This window comes from Salvelinus sp. IW2-2015, linkage group LG10 (genome assembly GCF_002910315.2).
Source record: "Salvelinus sp. IW2-2015 linkage group LG10, ASM291031v2, whole genome shotgun sequence".
NCBI classification, from domain to species: domain Eukaryota; kingdom Metazoa; phylum Chordata; class Actinopteri; order Salmoniformes; family Salmonidae; genus Salvelinus; species Salvelinus sp. IW2-2015.
The window spans coordinates 20,417,498-20,435,407 of record NC_036850.1 but is presented as its reverse complement, the minus strand read 5'-3'; the positions used below and the strand labels follow the sequence as shown (position 1 = coordinate 20,435,407).

The following is a 17,910-nucleotide window of genomic DNA, read 5'->3' as shown; positions in this document are numbered from 1 at the left end:
GCCATTTACCCCTATCCACCCCTTTACGTTCCTTCCCGCCTCCGTCCCTTTCCCCCCTTTTCCATCCACTTAACCCCCCTCCCCCCCTCTATGAATTTCCCACTCCCACCCCTCTCTTTCCCCCTCCTCCTCCTCCCTCCCTCACCTCCCTCCCTCCCTCCCTCCCCCCTCCCTCCCTCCTCCCTCACCTCCTCCCTCCCTCCCTTCCCTTCCCCTCCCTCCCTCCCTCCCTCCCTCCCTCCCTCCCTCCCCTGCCTCCCTCCCCTTCAGTCTCCAGTGTTATCCAGGGGGCACTTCATCTCCAGTGTCTAGCTGACCATGAATTACATGTTCCCAATCAGGAGCGGCTTCCCAACATCTAATCAGTTCTGAGAGGCAATAATGATCTGTCAAAAAAGCAAGGAAATTCTTAGGAATGAAATCCGGCCGAAAAAAACAAGCCATTGATTAGCCCTCTCTTATCCACTAGTAATTCCACTCTCTCTTTGCCAGCAATACACTGAGCATGTTTCAGCTGCCTCTGTGGTGTGTGTTATAGTAAGATCTCGGAGGACATCCAGCCCCCGCTCTGGAGGACCAGCTGGAGGGCGATGAAGAGATTAGCCAGTGGACCACGTGCAGAACTTCATCAGCTGGGACAACGGCCCACCACCTCAAGAACCCACTGCCTTCGCAGGATGGCCTAGGTTAGGTTCGAAAGGGACAGAAGGGTGGCTTGCTGGGCAAACACAAGGCCATTTTTTGTCCCTTTTGTAAAACCAAGGCCCATTTTCTAGTCTCATTTAAAAACAGAGCAAATAAAACATCTTTGGAGTTGATTATGGAAAAAAGTAATTTGGGCTTTAACATTACGCCTGGCCCCTTTAGATTTCTTCTCCAGAACTGCAGCGCCTGCTGACCCCCACTACACTCAGACGCCCTGGCTCCCTGTGAGATCAAGTGGTCGAGACTGTTGATGCGAGAGCGTAGCTGTGAGCGTGAAGCAGACCAACTTTGGGTAAAACCTAAAGGCTAATAAAAGGACTGGCTGCATAGTAAGCTTGGCTGCAGGACTGGTTGATAATGGGTTATGTAATATATAAAGTTGCAGTTAATCGCCGTAGCCTTCGACTGAGAGGACCTCGCGCTTGAGTGTCGATTCCTGAGCGTGAAGAGACGCTGGTAAGAATCTCGTGCTGTGTGTGTAGGGCTGGCGGGTCGAGCTGAAGTCTCAAGACCATCTACTGGTGGTCAGCTGGACTGAAGCAGGGCGCGTGCGGGTCGAAGAACCAGGCCATGCGCGTGGAGATGCGTCTGCAGGGCGTCGCGTGCCCTTTGTCTCCGGAGACGCATCGACTATCTGGAAGAGGGCGCCCCAAGCAGCCTGGTAGGACCTCTGAGTCGAACGCTGGGCATTTGTTCAGGCCCCCCCGAATCCAGCCTGCCCTAGCCTGAGCTGAGGGGACCTCTGTGTGGCAGGGCACGACGGGAGAGGGAGAGGCGTGCTGGTTTAGGTGTTGGGACTGGCCACACCCTGGCCGGAGCTTCGAGGCTCTCGCCTTCCCTTCTGTGTGGCTCTTGCCTACCAGCTATGGCACAGGCTGGCGTGGGCGTGTGACTGGGCAGAGTCCGCCGAGGAGAGCTAGCTATCTAAATCCTGGGCCGTACAGCACAGGCATCACTCGCCACCACGGAGGCCACGAGCCCTGTGGCATGCTCGGAGCACACTCAGCCATGGCGATCGAGAACAACCGCATATAGCCAGGCCTGAGACAATGCAACGGGGTCCGATGAGCATTGGTGCCCGCGGCCAGCACGCATCCGCTCTCGAGGGCATACTCCACCCCTCCCTACGGACCTAGGCCGACGCGCAATATCCCTATACCTCCCCTGATCGAGCATGTGCGTGAGGCTGAGCCCCTGCCATCCCCCCGGCCATACCACAAACCAAACAAGAAGGATAGCTTCGCCTCCAGTCCTTCAGGCAAAATTGCAGAGCGGCCAGGGTCTCCACGAACTAGGCGCCAAGAGGACAAAATCTCAAACATGCCCCACAGCGATCTTGTTCACATGACCCCAATTACACAGTGACCAACCAGTTACAACCAGTCACTGGCACTGGCTCCCAAGCTGACCCCAGGCCAAGTTCCTCTCAACATTGATATGAATCTCCGTGTAAGTTTCTATACCCCACGAGCCACGTGAATCTTACTCGCCATGTAGCTCTACAGGATTATCGCAGTCTCCGTCAGCCCCTATGCGCTTCGAAGCTTAGCCTCTTCACAGGGATGTCCACGGCCGTCTGCGCGAAGCATGGTATGGGAGCCAGGGGGGGTTCAAATGCAGAGCGCCCTCGCCATCGTGGAGAGGGCCAGCAAAATGCATAAAGGAAGAGCGAAAGAGCAGACTCCTGGGCAGCAGCCTGTGAAACAGAGAGGTGTTGACAGAGCAGATCCAAGGAGGAGCAGGGAGAAGACACATGTACAGACAGGGTACAGAGAGGTATGCTGACAACGGATCCACAGAGGAGCAGCAACAAAGCAGCACAGCAGCAGCTCCTGTCTCCCTAATGGCCAAACTGACAGTGTTGAGCAGCAGGAGAAAGAGCAGCAGGAGGAAGAGCGAGCAGGAGGCCAGGACTACACAGCCACCAGAGACTTGCAGAGATGGCAGGCCGGTGAGTTGACCAAAGCACACTATAATGAACATGTTTCTTCACCATCAGAGATCCTTAAAACCATATTTCAACTTAGTAAGAGTCTGGGCGTTAAATTGTAAATTGCCTCAGAATTACCTTTTTCCATAATCACAACTCGCAAAATATATGCTTTTGTCATACTTTTGTTCTCTGTTCTTATACAGATGAGAGGGTACACCCATTAGTTGTGTGCGTCGCGTTTGTCTCCGAGGAGAGGATTGTATTTACAAGGGTCGCAAACAAACACAAAATTTGTGCTCTTTGTGCTGTATAGTCGTACCTCGTGTGGACACTCACACCAGATGTCAACACTAAGTGTCCCTCTGCGTTCGTCTATGGGTCTGTATAGACCTCACCGACACATTCTGAGCGTGACCGAGGGAGGTGTTCAAAACCACCCCACCGCTCTCGACCCACCCCCTCCAGTTTTTTATTACCTGCGTGCCCCCATCTCTCAGTCTTCCAGGTAGCCCCTTCCGTGACTCCAGCTCCTCTGCCGATGCATCAGCAAGGAGCATACATCGGCAGCGTATCTGCTAGACAAGGAGTCAAAGCATGGTGCCGACCACACCTTGTCCGTCTAGCCTTGAGTGAAGATTCTGCACGAATGCGTTATGCCTAGCTAGAACTGCACGGATCTCTATCACCCCCACTTCGTTTGCGACCTTTGTGTCGCGTCCTGACATGATCAGTCGCGCAGCATGATGAGAAAAAGCCAATGGAGAGTCGAGGGGAAGGCTGGATACAGTAAATAGGTCGTTCTTCCGAGGTAGATCTTTCATAATATATCAGCAAGCCTATCACAAGCCAACATCAGAGTGTCAAGGACTGACACACCAGTGGAGGCCTCTATTTGTAATTGCTGGGCATGGCAAAGAAGAGAGTGAATTACAGATGAATAGGAGAGTGAGGCACATCTTTCAATCCATGCTTGGTGTCTCTCTCACGCGCCGGTTATCCTCATTCCTAAGTGACTCCACTATAGTCTATTACAGTCTTGATACTTGATCAAAAATATATTGACTCACTCTCTAGTAACTCATTGATTGTTTAGCGCAAAATGATCAGTCACAGTCTTGATTGGGTATTGACAGACATGTGTCCCACTTCTATGGCAGCATAAAGACCAACAAGCTTGCGATACTCAAGATAAAGCCCTAGAGAAAACACTGGAGACTGAAAGAGCGCCGTTGAGAGGAAAAGGGAGGAGGAGGAGAGAGAAGAAAAACCGCGTAGGGAGGGGGGGAGGAGGGAGGGACGCGCGTGGTGTAGGCGCGGTCCATTTGAAGAGGAGAGAGTAGAGCGTAGTGGACTGTAGGAGATGAGGAAAGAGGCGGCGAGCTGGAGCAAAGGTACGAAGAGAAGCACCAACTATATGCGTGAAGAGAGAGGGAAGAGTTGAGGAGAAGAGACTGGAGAGAGAGCGAGCATATGCAAGGTAAAGCAGGGCGTGAAAGAGGAGAGAAGATTCTCATATATGCGCGTTCTAGTTTACTCTATGAATTTTACCCTAATAGGTTGGCCGTTTGTTTCAGCTCATTCATCATGAAGTCTAATCTCTTATGGCCAGATTTTTAATCTGGTTCCTCAGCTCTTCCTTGACGGTCGAAATCTGATTAATCACTGCATGCCTACGAGCCGTAGAGATGCGAGAAACAACAATGTGATCCCAATACATCGAAGCCATCTGATTACTGACCTAGATATGAGAAACAAAACACAGGATTGATGGATGTGTGGCATCTATGAACGTGCTTTATTGCACATCTTGATGTGGCCGATCTTTACATATGTTAGTGCATAGGCGACGTTCACAAATTGTGAGGATCATTCGATGAAGTAGTGGAGAAAGAGAGGTCTGCGTATGTGTAAAAATAGGTCTGCGATCTTTGAGAGGAAACAGCCTAACATATACTATTAATCACCCAACCATTAGCTACTCGCGTAAAATTTGAGCCATGAGTTATTCTATGTGAAGACCACACCTAGCGTGAATTTGCTTGACAGCTTGCTTATGCATTCAGAGAGCATGTTGTGTGATACTTCTCAGCTTCTGTGAGATCATTCTACACCCATCTGTGCTGTTGAATGGTATCTGTTCTAGCTAACTTGTCTCTCTCAGAAACCACTTCGCCTCGCTTCACTTTTCTGTTTTGTGCGTCGTCGTCGCTCTCTTCTCCACTGTGCTCAGACCATCCTCTCCGTCCAAGCCTAGCCGATCAGACATATTCTGCAAACTCTCATCTTTGCTCTACAGTGTACGTGCCATCCCCCTTTCCAATGTGCGTCACTCAAACCTTGCAGCACGCGTGAACCTACATACAGATGATCACAGTCGCCGGTCAAATAAGCGGATTCACATGAAACACCACTTACCTCACACTTTAGCACCGCTTTTCATTTTTAAATGACATCATACTGTGTGTGTAGGTGTAAACTAGTTACTGTATTGACGTTAGGACTACGTTGGGACCAGCTAATGCACTGCAAAAATCACAGGCAACAGGCATGGTAATTATGAAGCACATGCTCTGTGTCCAGCTGGTCTAAATCTCCATGGGTATGTGGCACGCTGATGTGAGAAGAAATTAAAGGACAGAGAAAAAAAAGGAGGGAAGGAGAGGTGAGAGAAGAGGAAGGTGAGAGAAGAGGAGGGGTGCTTGAGACAGGCTAGTGCTCGAGACTGTCAGGCGTTATGGCTGCATTAGCACAGAGATACAGTTTTGGGGCTTTTTGGGAAAACTCGCATTAGTGAAATGATGACGAGAGGGGAAGCCAATGGAGGAGAGAGAACAGAAAGAGAGTTCTAATCTGTGATGTGGCTAATGCCCTTATTCAAAGAGCCAGCAACCACTTCTGATGGTGGATTTACATACGATAATTGCGTGTTGTAACTAAGCCCTTCATTATCAGATCAATAACGGTTTGTTGGTCGAGAACAGTTTGGTAGTCATATGAGCCACTCTCGCCTTAATAAATGGGAATCTCAGCGATAGTGCACTTTTGGCCTACGTTGGAGTTCCCCCATTGTTGTCTGTTGACCAGAGAGTTGTATAGGTCCCACAACCTCATTTCGCTTTCACTCTGTTGACTCCCCAGTGGTCACACTTGTCCCTCCTCATTCTCTATGGTCTTATAGACCTCACCACACACTCTGAGCTCAGAGGTGTCAAAACACACGGTCTTGCTCACAAACACCTCTCAGACTAACAGTAGCACACATGCCTCAGCCCTGCCTCGCTTCTGGCCATGCACACATACACGCACACACAAACCACAGGTCACACACCTGTCTTGAGGAGAATAGTGCAAGGTACAGCCATTGTTTCACTTTGGTTGTGCATTATGGCAGAATAAAAAGCCAATGGGTTGAGGGAAGGCTGGATACAGTAAATTGGGTTCATGGTGTTATAATTGAAGCTCAAAGCACATTGTACCGCAGGGAGCTTTGTGTGATAGCAAGTCTTAAACCCAGGATGACAGCAGTATTTCCTGTCTCAATATCTACATACAGCGGATATTGAAAAAATTCTGGCAATAACTTTGTTTACGCCAAATGATCAGTCACAGTGGTTGACAGCTGCCCTGAAAACAGATGGTGCTACAGAAACCTAACTGGCTTCCATTTGAAGAAGGAACTATGCTTAAGAAAGAGGCACACTAACACAATCAAAGCACCAGCTATGCTGAAATATATTTAAAAAAACTGAAGTGCAGCATTGCAGTAAAGCTAAAAAAAGATTCTACTGTTTATTATTAGTACCCTTGGTACCAGGGATTGAGCAACCGAATGATCACTGATCAAAAATGTTCCTCCTGCATGATTAAAACAACAGAGGCACATGATTTCCGCCTTGCCAAGACACAGTGAGTGAAAGTGAGAAGAAAAAGCGCTTGGGCGCAGCCACATACGTACTTAACCTGGTAATAATGAGACACTTGGGGAATTGGTGGAGCTGGCAGGTTGATTTCAGCTCTGGGTACACTTCTCTCAGATACATCCCTGTCTTCTGTCTCGCTCCCTCTTCCTCTAGAAGAGGATTATAGCTTTTTTCTCCACATTTAGACTCCTTCACACCTCTCCTCGGGSCGCGGATCAGGTAAGTGTTTTAACCGAGTGGTAATTATGAGCACATGCTCTGTGTCAGCTGGTCTAAATCTCCATGGTGTGTGGCACGCTGTGAGAAATAAGACAGAGAAAAAAAGGGAGGGAAGGAGAGGTGAGAGGAAGAGGAGGGGTGAGAGGAAGAGGAGGGGTGCTGAGACACAGGCTAGTGCTCGAGCTTTGTCAGGCGTATGGCTGCATTAGCACAGAGATACAGTTTCTGGGGGCTTTTTGGAAAACTCGCATTAGTGAAATGATGACGAGAGGGGAAGGCCAATGGAGGAGAGACAGAAAGAGAGTCTAATCTGTGATGTGCTAATGCCGCTTATTCAAAGGAGCCTAGCTAACGCACTTCTGATGGTGGATTTACATACGATAATTGGTGTTGTAACTAAGCCCTTCATTATCAGTAGAATAACGGTGTTGTGAGCAGTTGTGTGGGCCATCTCTCGCTGAAATGAATGGGCTTTGTAGCGATTGCGTTGTTTTTAATCAGACAGGCAGGGCTCACAGAATGGATTCTGAGTGGCGTCCTTAGTGCGTGTGGTACTGAAGGTTGTTCTGCCACACACCTCCCACCACCGCACTGTCTCCCCGTTGCTATGACATGAATAGATGCACCTGTGTTGTATGATGCTCAGTCAGCAACAGTAGAGTGTGCTGATGCAGTCTGCTTTTGTGTTTCTGTGTCCTGACAGAGATCCACTTCACTGGAGATGTCTGTGACGACCCATGGGTTCAGTGTTGATGCTCAGAGCAGCAGGCCCAGCTCACTGTGTGGGAGGAAGAGTCGATCCCAGAGCATCCCACCAGAACTGGCAGGCCCCTCCAGCAGCCCCTCCACAGACAGGCCCCTGGGGGCCACCCACAGCTTAGCAACAGCAACAGCAGCCGTGGAACGGGGACGCATGGCAGACCAGGTAACCCATTAACCCATTAATGAACAGAGACCTGCTGCCATAGAGATCCTATAATTCATGTAATTCTATGCCTACTGCTACCAAGGAGAGTGCAGGTGAAAGGTCATGGCTGACTGGAGACAAGCAATTCTCAATAAATGACTGGCATTCTATTATAAGATTTTCAATGGACAATTAATGGACATTTTAATTGTGATCGAGAGTCATGCCTATTCTCTTCAACTTCCATTATTACATGTCAGCTTCTTAAGGCTGTCTAGCTGTTAAGGCTGTCTAGCTGTTAAGGCTGTCTAGCTGTTAAGGCTGTTCTGATCAGAGCTTGTATAAGAGACATGCCATTATACAGTTCCATTAGGGACGTTACAGTATAGCTACAAAGAAAATAACATTGTAAAAGAAAACAAAATTCCAAATACTGTATCTATTACAATATGTCAGATGAAAAAGTTATTTTAAACAGTCTCAGCAGTTTGGATTTGACATATAAATGTGGCAGAAAGGTTTGGCTGTCAGACTTAAAACCGTGTTCTTGTTACACACTTGGCAATGTAAATTCTTTGCAGAGGGTATAACACATTACCAAAAAATAGAACTGATACAGCAATGAGTCCATTTGCTTTTATTGCAAACAAATTGGACAAAGTTGCTAGTGTTTCTGTTTAAAGGTACATTTAACAAAATTACCTTTTTGGGTCAATCAGATTCCAGGTTTTTGGTGGCAAAGCCTTTTCTTGTTTTTTGTCTCTGCAGTTGACTTTGTAGCATGATGTAGTATAATACCCATAATGTTTTGTAACGATATCTGGTTTATCTTACTAAACCCATTCCTAAAGCTAACACCAAGGTGTCGCTCCTCCTTATTCTTACAGACTTTGGATGTAAAATATGGTTGGTGTCTGTGCTTGATACAGTAGTTGATGTTGATTATGACTGATTCCCTCCCTCAGCAGGGTTTCATGGATCTCAGGCGGAGGGGGTTGTCTTCTGATGGAGTGAAACGATCCTTAGCCACTCCTCCCTCCAGAGGCCAGCCCAGCCTACGCCTGTCACCTTTGACCATCTACAAGACAGAGCCTGGTACTGAGCCACTTACTTCCAAATATGATACATTTATCATTTATTTATTTATTATTATACAATAAACATTTCTCAGATTATTTATTTATGTATACACTGTACACTGCAATTCAGATCTAGCTGCCAATATTGTACACCATGGCTATAATAAATTACATCTCTCTCTCTCTTTCTCTCTCTCTCTCTCGATAAATATGTTCTGATTATGTAGTAACAATATGCTCTTTTATAAACATATGAACACTGAGAGATGAATACAATATCATCATTACTAATATCCAAATTCTGCTTTCACATCAGTTAAATGGAATCATCAAATGATTATTATTTCTCCTGTTTACCAGATTATGTCTATGCATATGATGAGACTGGGCATGACGTCAAAGGAAAATGCAGAATACCAAGAAAGACTCCAGACAACAGGTATGTTCTATTTAAACATCACACTAATCTTCAAAAAATAAGTTGAAGTCAAAAGGGGAAAAGCTAAAGTTATGTTGCTCCACCACTTCCCTCTTCATACATCAGTGACAGAGAGGTACAGAAGGAATCTGGGAGTTCCAGTTCCAAGGTTCCAGTGGTGTGTTTGGAAAGGCTGAAGATCCTGGTGTCTCAGATCCCACCACAGGGGCGGCGACAGAGTGACCCTCTGCCAGACACCGCAACAGAAAGGACAGGACCTGTTCCACAGAGGGGATGGGAGGACAAGATGACTGAGGTAGGCTCCACTAAAACACCGTGAACTCTCTTCTCTTCCAGAAAGTCTATGATGTCAGATTATACTAGTTTCATAACCACAATAAACATTTTGTCTGAACTAGTTTTGTCCAGCAGCTGGTTCTTATAAGCAGCAGCAATTAGCCCAGAGAAGAGGCTAGGTCTGAACTAAATTGCAATGTGTTTCAGATCAGGGTATAATACTACTGGCATGTTCTAAATGTCCAACTCTGTACTTTGTCTACAGGGAATATCAAAAGAAGCCAAGGTCGCAACGGTCAGCCCGTCTCTGGATAAACAATACTCAGAGAGACACACTATCAATCAATCTCTCCCACCTCCAGTAATCAATGATTGGCCTGAGCATYGAAGASACAGTCCTCARAAAGAGCTCACACTGCAAGTACCCGCCACTGATCTTGTATCACCCCCACCTTTCTCTGCACCTGACCTTGACTCTGACTCAGATCCCAGGTCAATCTCAGAAACTGTTTCTGACCCTGAACTGGACTCGGACCCACAACCAGAATCGGATCCCAAGCAAGAGTCTGACCCACAACCAGAATCTGACCCACAAGCTGAGTCTGCATCAGAGGCTGATCTGGAATCAGTTGCTGATGAGGAATCTCCTGATGGGCCTGCTACAGAATCTGAACCTAGTGTGGAATCAGAACCTAGTGTGGAATCAGAACCTAGTGTGGAATCAGAACCTAGTGTGGAATCAGAACCTAGAGTGGAATCAGAAGGTAGTGAAGAATCAGAGAATGGTTTAGAATCAGAGAATGGTTTAGAATCAGAGAATGGTGAAGACCTGGATGCTGATGCGGAATCGGAGGCTGATATGGAATCAGACCTCCAACCTGACCCTGGCTCAGACCCCCGTTTTCCATCTGAAACACGTCCGGGATTAGATTCAGACCTGGAATCAGACTGTGCACAACCCCCTGAATCACAAGGGTCTGCAGAATCTGGACCAGATCTTGAATCGGAGCCAGACTCAGCCCCTGACCCAGCCTCTCTAAGTCCTGAACCAGGAGTGGAGTCCCCTCCAGCCCAGAGGGCCCTGCATGCAGACCCTGGTCCACAGAGGCATTGTGAAGGAGCCGAGCAGGCCCTGACTGGGGCAGAGACCATGGAGATGGAGAGTGAAGACTTCTGTGCCGTGTGTCTGATCGGAGGAGACCTTCTGTGCTGTGACCGCTGTCCCAAAGTCTTCCACCTGTCCTGCCATGTGCCCGCTCTCCTCAGCTTCCCCACGTAAGTCATCTCACCGCCATAAGTCATAGACTGTGTCCCAAATGGCATCCGATTCCCTATATAATGCATTACTTTTGACCAGGGCTCATAGGGCTCATTGGGCTCATAGGGCTCTGGTCAAAAGTAATGCACTATACAGAGAATAGGGGGCCATTTGGGACACCTCACTTCTCTCATCCATCAGTCTTGTCTACACTACTGCTCTGTGGTTGAGGATAACCAATGTCTGCCTCTGTGTCCTCTCCTACTTCAGGGGTGACTGGGTGTGTACCTTCTGCAGAGATATCCAGCAGCCAGAGGTGGAGTATGACTGTGAGAACCAGAGGCTGGCTGCAGAATGTTCAGGAAAGCCACTACCTCATGTGCTCTRTGCTTGTGACCAGAGAGTAAGTATTATTCTTCATTATGAAAATTTGAATCAACTGACACTGGACTCAACATATTACTGGTAATGACCAGTCAGTAGTGTCAAGGAGGGCTCAATGTATTCTGTAAGTGGTGTTTCACACCTACTAGTTACAGTAAATGTTATTTATCGTAATAAATCAATGTTGTCCCCCCTCTGTAGAAATGTGAGAGGTTGACTCTGTTGATCTGCAGCAACATGCTAAGTGCTCCCTTCCATGAGCCGGTCAGTCCACTGGTAAGTGATCCCAATCTTATTCTTAATCAGCATGTTAGTATTCACAATACTCCGCAAAAACACAGTGATCTGGTTTAATAAAATGTGTTTTGAAACCTAGGCTCGCCACTACTACCAGATAATCAAAAGGCCCATGGATCTGTCTGTGATCAGGGCCAAACTCAGCAAGAGGAGCACTCACCACTACTATTCACTTGAGGAGTTTGTGGCTGATGTATCCCTCATGTTCAGGAACTGTGCAAAATTCAATTATGTGAGTGATATAGATTAATAATAATATTTTAGTGATAGAGGTTAAACTGTATATATTGACCACTCTTTCAGTGCTATATTGCAAATGCATATTTTATTGTATCATTTACATTATTAAATGTCCCACAATGCAATTGTAAGTACTGATCCGGGTCACAGTAGTAAAACCTGAGATGAGCTGTGTTTAATGTCTGGTTTCTCTGTCTGTCCTCCAGCCGGACTCAGAGGTGGCCCAAGCAGGTCGCAGCCTGGAGACGTTTTTCAGCTCCAGACTCAGGGAGGTGTTCCCAGACAGGGCCTTCCCTGCAGCCGAGGAGGACTCCGACAGCGATGAGTACGACGAGGTGTACAGAGCAGCTGAGGGAGGCTTCCCCTGGCCAGAGAAGAGAGAGCAGTGCCACAGGAAGAGGAAGAGGAGGCACTCTCTCAACTGGAGGAAGCATAACTTCTAGTTGTAGGCAGTGGGGCAGAGCCTATCACTGGCTATTTTGAAGGACAGTATGACATGATATTGCACTGGATGTTTCCATCCAAGAGAGGAAGCTGAGTTTTTATGAAGGGATTGTATGTACATATTTACATTTTGAGAATTGTACTTCTTCATTATAAAGGTTATCTGCTCTTAATTTGGCCTGATATTTGTGTCAAATATTATTGTATAAGTATAACCTGACTTACATCTTTATACTTAATATGCCTTTATAAACTGCGTTTCTGGTATTTGTTTTTTGTTRCAGATATATTTGMAGATTCTACRTATATWTGTAGATTCTCCATCATATATACAGCAAAACCTARAAGGTCAGTATTYATAAATGGTAAACATATTTATAAATGTTAAACTCTACATTATCTTGTTTTATATATTAATATTGAATGTTTTTAGTGGCTAAATGATTGCAGGCAATTAGTAAATACAGACTATTAATGTTAATATTTCTGTCTTGCATTTTATATATATATATATATATATATATATATATAATATGTCTCTCTGTCCTATATGCACTTAAAGTACAGTATAGAACGTTATGTACGGCCTACCTTTTTTTACGGTAATGATTTGAGTGACTGACAGAGGGCGCCCTAGCAGCAATGACTGAGAACAAAGGAAAAAGTTAAGTTCATATTGAACCAAGGGGGTATTCAAAGAAGATTAAGATAAATATAAAAATGAACATACCTTTAGTTGAAATTGCCACAATAGTATTGCAAGGCACATATGCTTTAGATTTGCATTTATTCAATCCTAATGAAATCCTACTTCATTAGGATAAGGCCAGTATTAATAATGATTATTTCTCAGGCTTAATGGGAGTGGAAGGTATTTGATCCAGTGTGAATAAGTAGAAAGAGCTGGAGAAGTTAAGAGAGACTTAAGAGTAATGTTATGTTATATCAACTTTCTGTAGTTTCTATGTAGAATGTACATGTTTCTTTTTCATTTATGTAAAATGGCTGCTGCAATACGGTAGAGCTGGCTGTATTTTTTTAAATGTTGCTGCAAATTAATAGCTGAAATTAACTGTAGGATCAAGCTAAGTTTGCTATTTGAATAAACAAACAGACTTAAAACGATTGTAGGTATTTTTTCTCTGTAGTATTTCATTTGGACTTTTCAATATGGAATATCTCTGCTTCCATCTCTAATATTGAATCCTAAAGCCTACAAAGACCCTCTCAGAGTTAGCTGGTATCAAGAAATGTCCATTTAATAAAGAACAGTTGAAGAGAAAAGTGCTGTATTTGAAACGGTCCTTGCTATTCTTCTACGATTCCTTTTGATTCCTAATTTCTATTCTGTCTGAAGTTATTTTATGGGGTTATGGAAATACTAAATGTATATCTTTAACCAACAAAGGCATGTTTTGTATCAACATAGTCTTCTTGCTAGTTACTACCTAAAATATATGTAATAAGCTTAAAGGTATGCTGAGTCATTTTCTGAGTTTCTGGGGGATTTGACAGAATGGGGTTGTGATTAGTTGCCAACAGTCAAGTGTCAGTCAGTGTCCCACCTCTTCTCCATATGGGCGGTGTTGCTGTGGACTTGACAAGATGCAGGATGCGTTGCCTACTGGAGACATGGAGCCAGAGCATCAGTGGGTATTAATGCAGACGACTTCTCAGGATTGTGAGTTTGTTGTTCAAACCATGAAGGAAAAGAATCTCCTAAAAGAACCACATTTATGTTGATGTAAGCTATTTCACAACTTCTTTCATCTTCCTTTATTTACAGCAGCTAGTCATATCCAAGAAAGATAACATGCCTTACTAAATATTTCATGGAGATAAAAAGTGTTTAAAAGTTGCCTTGTCAGCCTACCATGCAAACTTTCCTCAAAGCCCCGATTCTCTGTTTGTCCAAAACTTTTCCTACCTAAAAGTAATTTTCTCTTAATGAGTTAGAACATTATGCGTTGCCTGGAACCCTTTAAATCATTCACTTTGAGTGTAGTCTTCCATTAAATGTGATTCACAGGGTCCTTATGGTTGCTTATGGTTGAGGGCAGTGAATGATGTATGATTAATCCTGGCTCCCTTTGAAAACCATCGGCTAGCCCCGACCAATTTTCTAATTCAATTATCCTCGATAGTCTTGATTGAACCATCATGCAGACATTAAAGCATTCCACACTGAAATGTTTCACGAAAGGCACAAGAATAACCTGCCGTTGGGGCAGCAGGTAGCCTAGTGGTTAGAGCGTTGGGCCAGTAACCAAAAGGTTGACAAGGTAAAAATATTTTGTTCTGCTCCTGAACAAGGCAGTTAACCAACTGTTCCTAGGTCGTTATAAATAATAATTTGTTCTTAACTGACTTGCCTAGTTAAATAACAGAGCAGCCTGGTGGATGCAGGGCCGGCTCTAGCCTTTTGGGGGCCCTAAGCATAATTTGGTTGGTTTTACAACTACTTTCCTGGAATTCTACACATTTTGCCATGACTTATACCATGTTAATATGATATCTGAGTGAGAATGACTAACAAAATCAATTGAGGCCCGCTGGGCATGTGCCCTGTGTGCCCGGTCGGTAATTCGACCATGATTATGATAAGATATACTTTATTAGTCCATGCAAGATGGAAATTAGTCTTCTGCTTTTATCCAACCTGAAATTACAAGAGAAAAACTGCTGATGCACAACCAAATTCTGAAATTGCACCTTGTGTTTTCTACTATTCTAACTCTCAACTGTAAGTTGAAACCCCTACTGAGTTCCTAAAATTATTTATATTTTATTTAAAAAATGTGGGTTGGGGGCCCCCTAGGGGTCGCGGGGCCTTAAGTGGTTGCTTATGTTGCTTATACCTAGGGCTGGCCCTGGCTGGACTGTAATGAGGACACAGCCTGATTCTGTGAGTGGTGAGCAGTGAGAAGCGGTGCTGTCTTGACTGTGGGCTAGCTAGCAGCAGACTGGTGGGTCTTCGCATCACAGAGAGGGGAGTGGTCTTTTGGACAGCTCAGACATTTCCATCATTGACCGTAAGTAATTTTCTCTCGAGACGCAATCATGGCAGCCTGTTAATAATGATAGGATCATCTTAATGTGGGGGAGTCTGGAAAAGACTTTAGCAGTTGTGAGCAACAAGATGATAAAACACACTGTAGTCTTGGCAAAACAATCTCATATTACACTAACCACCATCATTAAGTATTAACTAAAGAATATGATCTATGCTCCTTTCATCCTCGCTCTAACCATCCTTTTGAATGTTTTAATAAAGGAAAAGCATGATGGATTTAATGGATTTGCATGTCCAATTAAATCCATGTAGTTAGGCCAAAGAGGTGTCTTACAAAAGTTAAGAAATCCTAAGCCCCAAATTCTAATGAAAAATGCAAACTAGAAATAGAATTTCAGCAAGGCATGAACTGAGGAACACTTAAAACATGCCAACTTTAGCACCTAGAGGCTGACCAGCAGTGATTCATTTGTATCAAAAGACCTCTCACATATATTCCTGTCTAAAAATGTACTCGATCAAGAGTGAATTCCTTGCCCCTCCAAGTGGTTGCAGTTCTCCCTTGATGAAAGGAACCAAGCTGGGTTACTTGTTCCATCCCAAGAGATGATATCATCTTTCCTTCCTGAGAGAAACACACATTTGCTCTCAGTAAATCMTATTATTCCAGTGAATCCTGCCCCACCACCCCACGGATGCGTTCCAAATGGCATCCTATTTCCTACATAGTGTACTACTTTTGACCAGAGCCATACGAGTCATGGTCAAAAGAAGTGCACTACACAGGGAATTGGGTGCCATTTGGGATGCACACTCTCACTCCAATAGACTCATTCTAGTTCATCTCTACAGACAGTATCCTGATGATTCTTAAATCAGATCAGAGTGCTGTCTGGGAGAATTCCCTCAATACCTGCAGGATTAAGACACCGATTGTCTGCCTGCTGTCCTGACAATGCTGGAGGGAGATGCTGCTCCCAGGAGGTTCTCCTGAAGACAGACATGATGTAATCACTCTGCCTGCAGCGTTTAAACCTCTTTACCCTGGAAATGCTGCTCTGCTGCTGGTCCCTGTCTCGTGTCAAGAGCACACATCACTTCTTTCTTAACATTACCAATAAAGGATAACATTTTTGCGGGACTAGTGATGTTTTTCCCCGTTTTTCTGCTAGTAAATATATAGTGATTACTACTCAACTTCAGGGGAATGGTGTAGCTCATAAAAGTTCCAGACCTTATGAACTACCTCCTTACTTTATTTGGTATTGTGATGCCTGTTTTTGATTAGCCACACATATGGGAGCAGGGATTTATTTTAATAGGTAAATCGGCAGCATTGCTTTTAAGGGGAGCCCCAGTCAATCAGTGGTAAGTGTTTTGTATGTGGTGAAGTCATATGTTATTGTCGAATAACAATAGTTCGACCCCCTCGATGCATTCGGGGTAATAGTCCCAAGTGACAGTTTGAGATTAGTTCATGGCTGTTTCTTGAGAGAAGTTGGTATGAACAGCGCTTGTTTATCTGACAACATGAGGGATTTCCGGCTGTAGATTAAAAGTCTCCTATGACTGTGGATTGATACACTTCCACAAGTCCAAAGCCATTAGGATATGGTAGGGCCCAAACTGCAGTCTAGGGACTTTGGATCTGAAAGACAGAAATAATATACTAAACACTGTTTCTGAGGGACAATCGTCTTCATTTGCGTGTTTTCAAGAATACCACTCTCTTGTTGTTATCTCATGAGAGCTCTTAGATAATAGCTGGTACAGTATATAAAACATGGCCTACTAAGTGACAAGGGCATTGTTGTTACCTGTTTTTACTCCATCCACCATTATAGGCATTCCCCCAGCCGTTTTGTTCTGTGTCTTGTATTCTACCTGATTCTACCTGATCCTCCTCTAATAAAGGTAGTTGTGTAACACAGCATCACATCTTCCAGTCTAGCTGTTTATTGTCACTCTCACACCATAAAGTGCTGGCTTTATTGATTGTCATAATGTGATGTTGTCTGCATTGAATTTGTCCAATGTGTCCTTTTTCTGTACAGTGTTCAGTCTTGTCTCCCCGCTGTGCTTCCCTCAGTGAAGCTTATTGATTTGATTCTACTCATGGAACAATCAGGCAACAATATGCTGCATCATTTTTGGTCCTGGGCACATTTTAAGCCTTTTATTCCTGGGGTCTGCGACCTTTCAGTCAACAGACATAAAATGAAACATAACAGGATAATTATGCGACACCCCTGTGAACTTTAGTCAACAATGACAGCGGTAGACACGGGGGGAAAACAGCCAGTGTAAAAAAATACAAATAAACAAAAGGACTTTTTGACTAGTGAAGCAGTCCATGAAATTGAAGTTTGGAGAATTTAATGACTTTCTTTGTTCTTTTTGAACTGTGGGGGGAAAAAGGGAAAGTGGATTGTTGTACCTCCCTTTCAAAGGTACTGAACCCGGCAATCAAACCATGCCTCATACGTTGGACATATGTTGGCATTTAATGCTGTGCAGTTGGAGCTTATGTGTTAGCCATGGTAATTGGGAGGTATCAGCGGTATTAACTGTTTCTGGTCTCCCTAAAGCCCTGTCRATCCCCACAGCACTGCAGATGTTCAGCAGCTTACATAGTGTGTACCCAGAGGCCAAYMACAAACCCTAGATAGGTGGGACTGTAGYCTGGRACAGTGAATGTGAAAGAGCCATATAGAAAGCATCAAYGTTTTGTCTTMTTAGATGTCTGCATTGTAAATTGCGGTCAAATATATTACCCTTTTCTGCCATGTCCTGAGG

General features: G+C 44.8%; 1 protein-coding gene across 1 annotated transcript in view; it reads left to right on the top strand.

The window, feature by feature from the left end:
* The window catches only part of LOC111969144 (tripartite motif-containing protein 66), an 18,023-nt gene extending 4,484 nt beyond the window's left edge, over window positions 1-13,539 (top strand). The window contains exons 6-18 of the mRNA XM_024147284.2: window positions 1,188-1,366; window positions 1,569-1,739; window positions 2,565-2,656; window positions 2,842-2,849; window positions 7,481-7,702; window positions 8,650-8,779; window positions 9,124-9,202; window positions 9,308-9,497; window positions 9,744-10,753; window positions 11,007-11,139; window positions 11,322-11,396; window positions 11,497-11,649; window positions 11,864-13,539. Of these exons, the coding sequence (XP_024003052.1) occupies window positions 1,188-1,366; window positions 1,569-1,739; window positions 2,565-2,656; window positions 2,842-2,849; window positions 7,481-7,702; window positions 8,650-8,779; window positions 9,124-9,202; window positions 9,308-9,497; window positions 9,744-10,753; window positions 11,007-11,139; window positions 11,322-11,396; window positions 11,497-11,649; window positions 11,864-12,100 (2,679 nt within the window). The 3' untranslated portion in view covers window positions 12,101-13,539. The remainder of the gene's footprint in view (window positions 1-1,187; window positions 1,367-1,568; window positions 1,740-2,564; window positions 2,657-2,841; window positions 2,850-7,480; window positions 7,703-8,649; window positions 8,780-9,123; window positions 9,203-9,307; window positions 9,498-9,743; window positions 10,754-11,006; window positions 11,140-11,321; window positions 11,397-11,496; window positions 11,650-11,863) is intronic.
* Window positions 13,540-17,910: the final 4,371 nt, after the last annotated feature.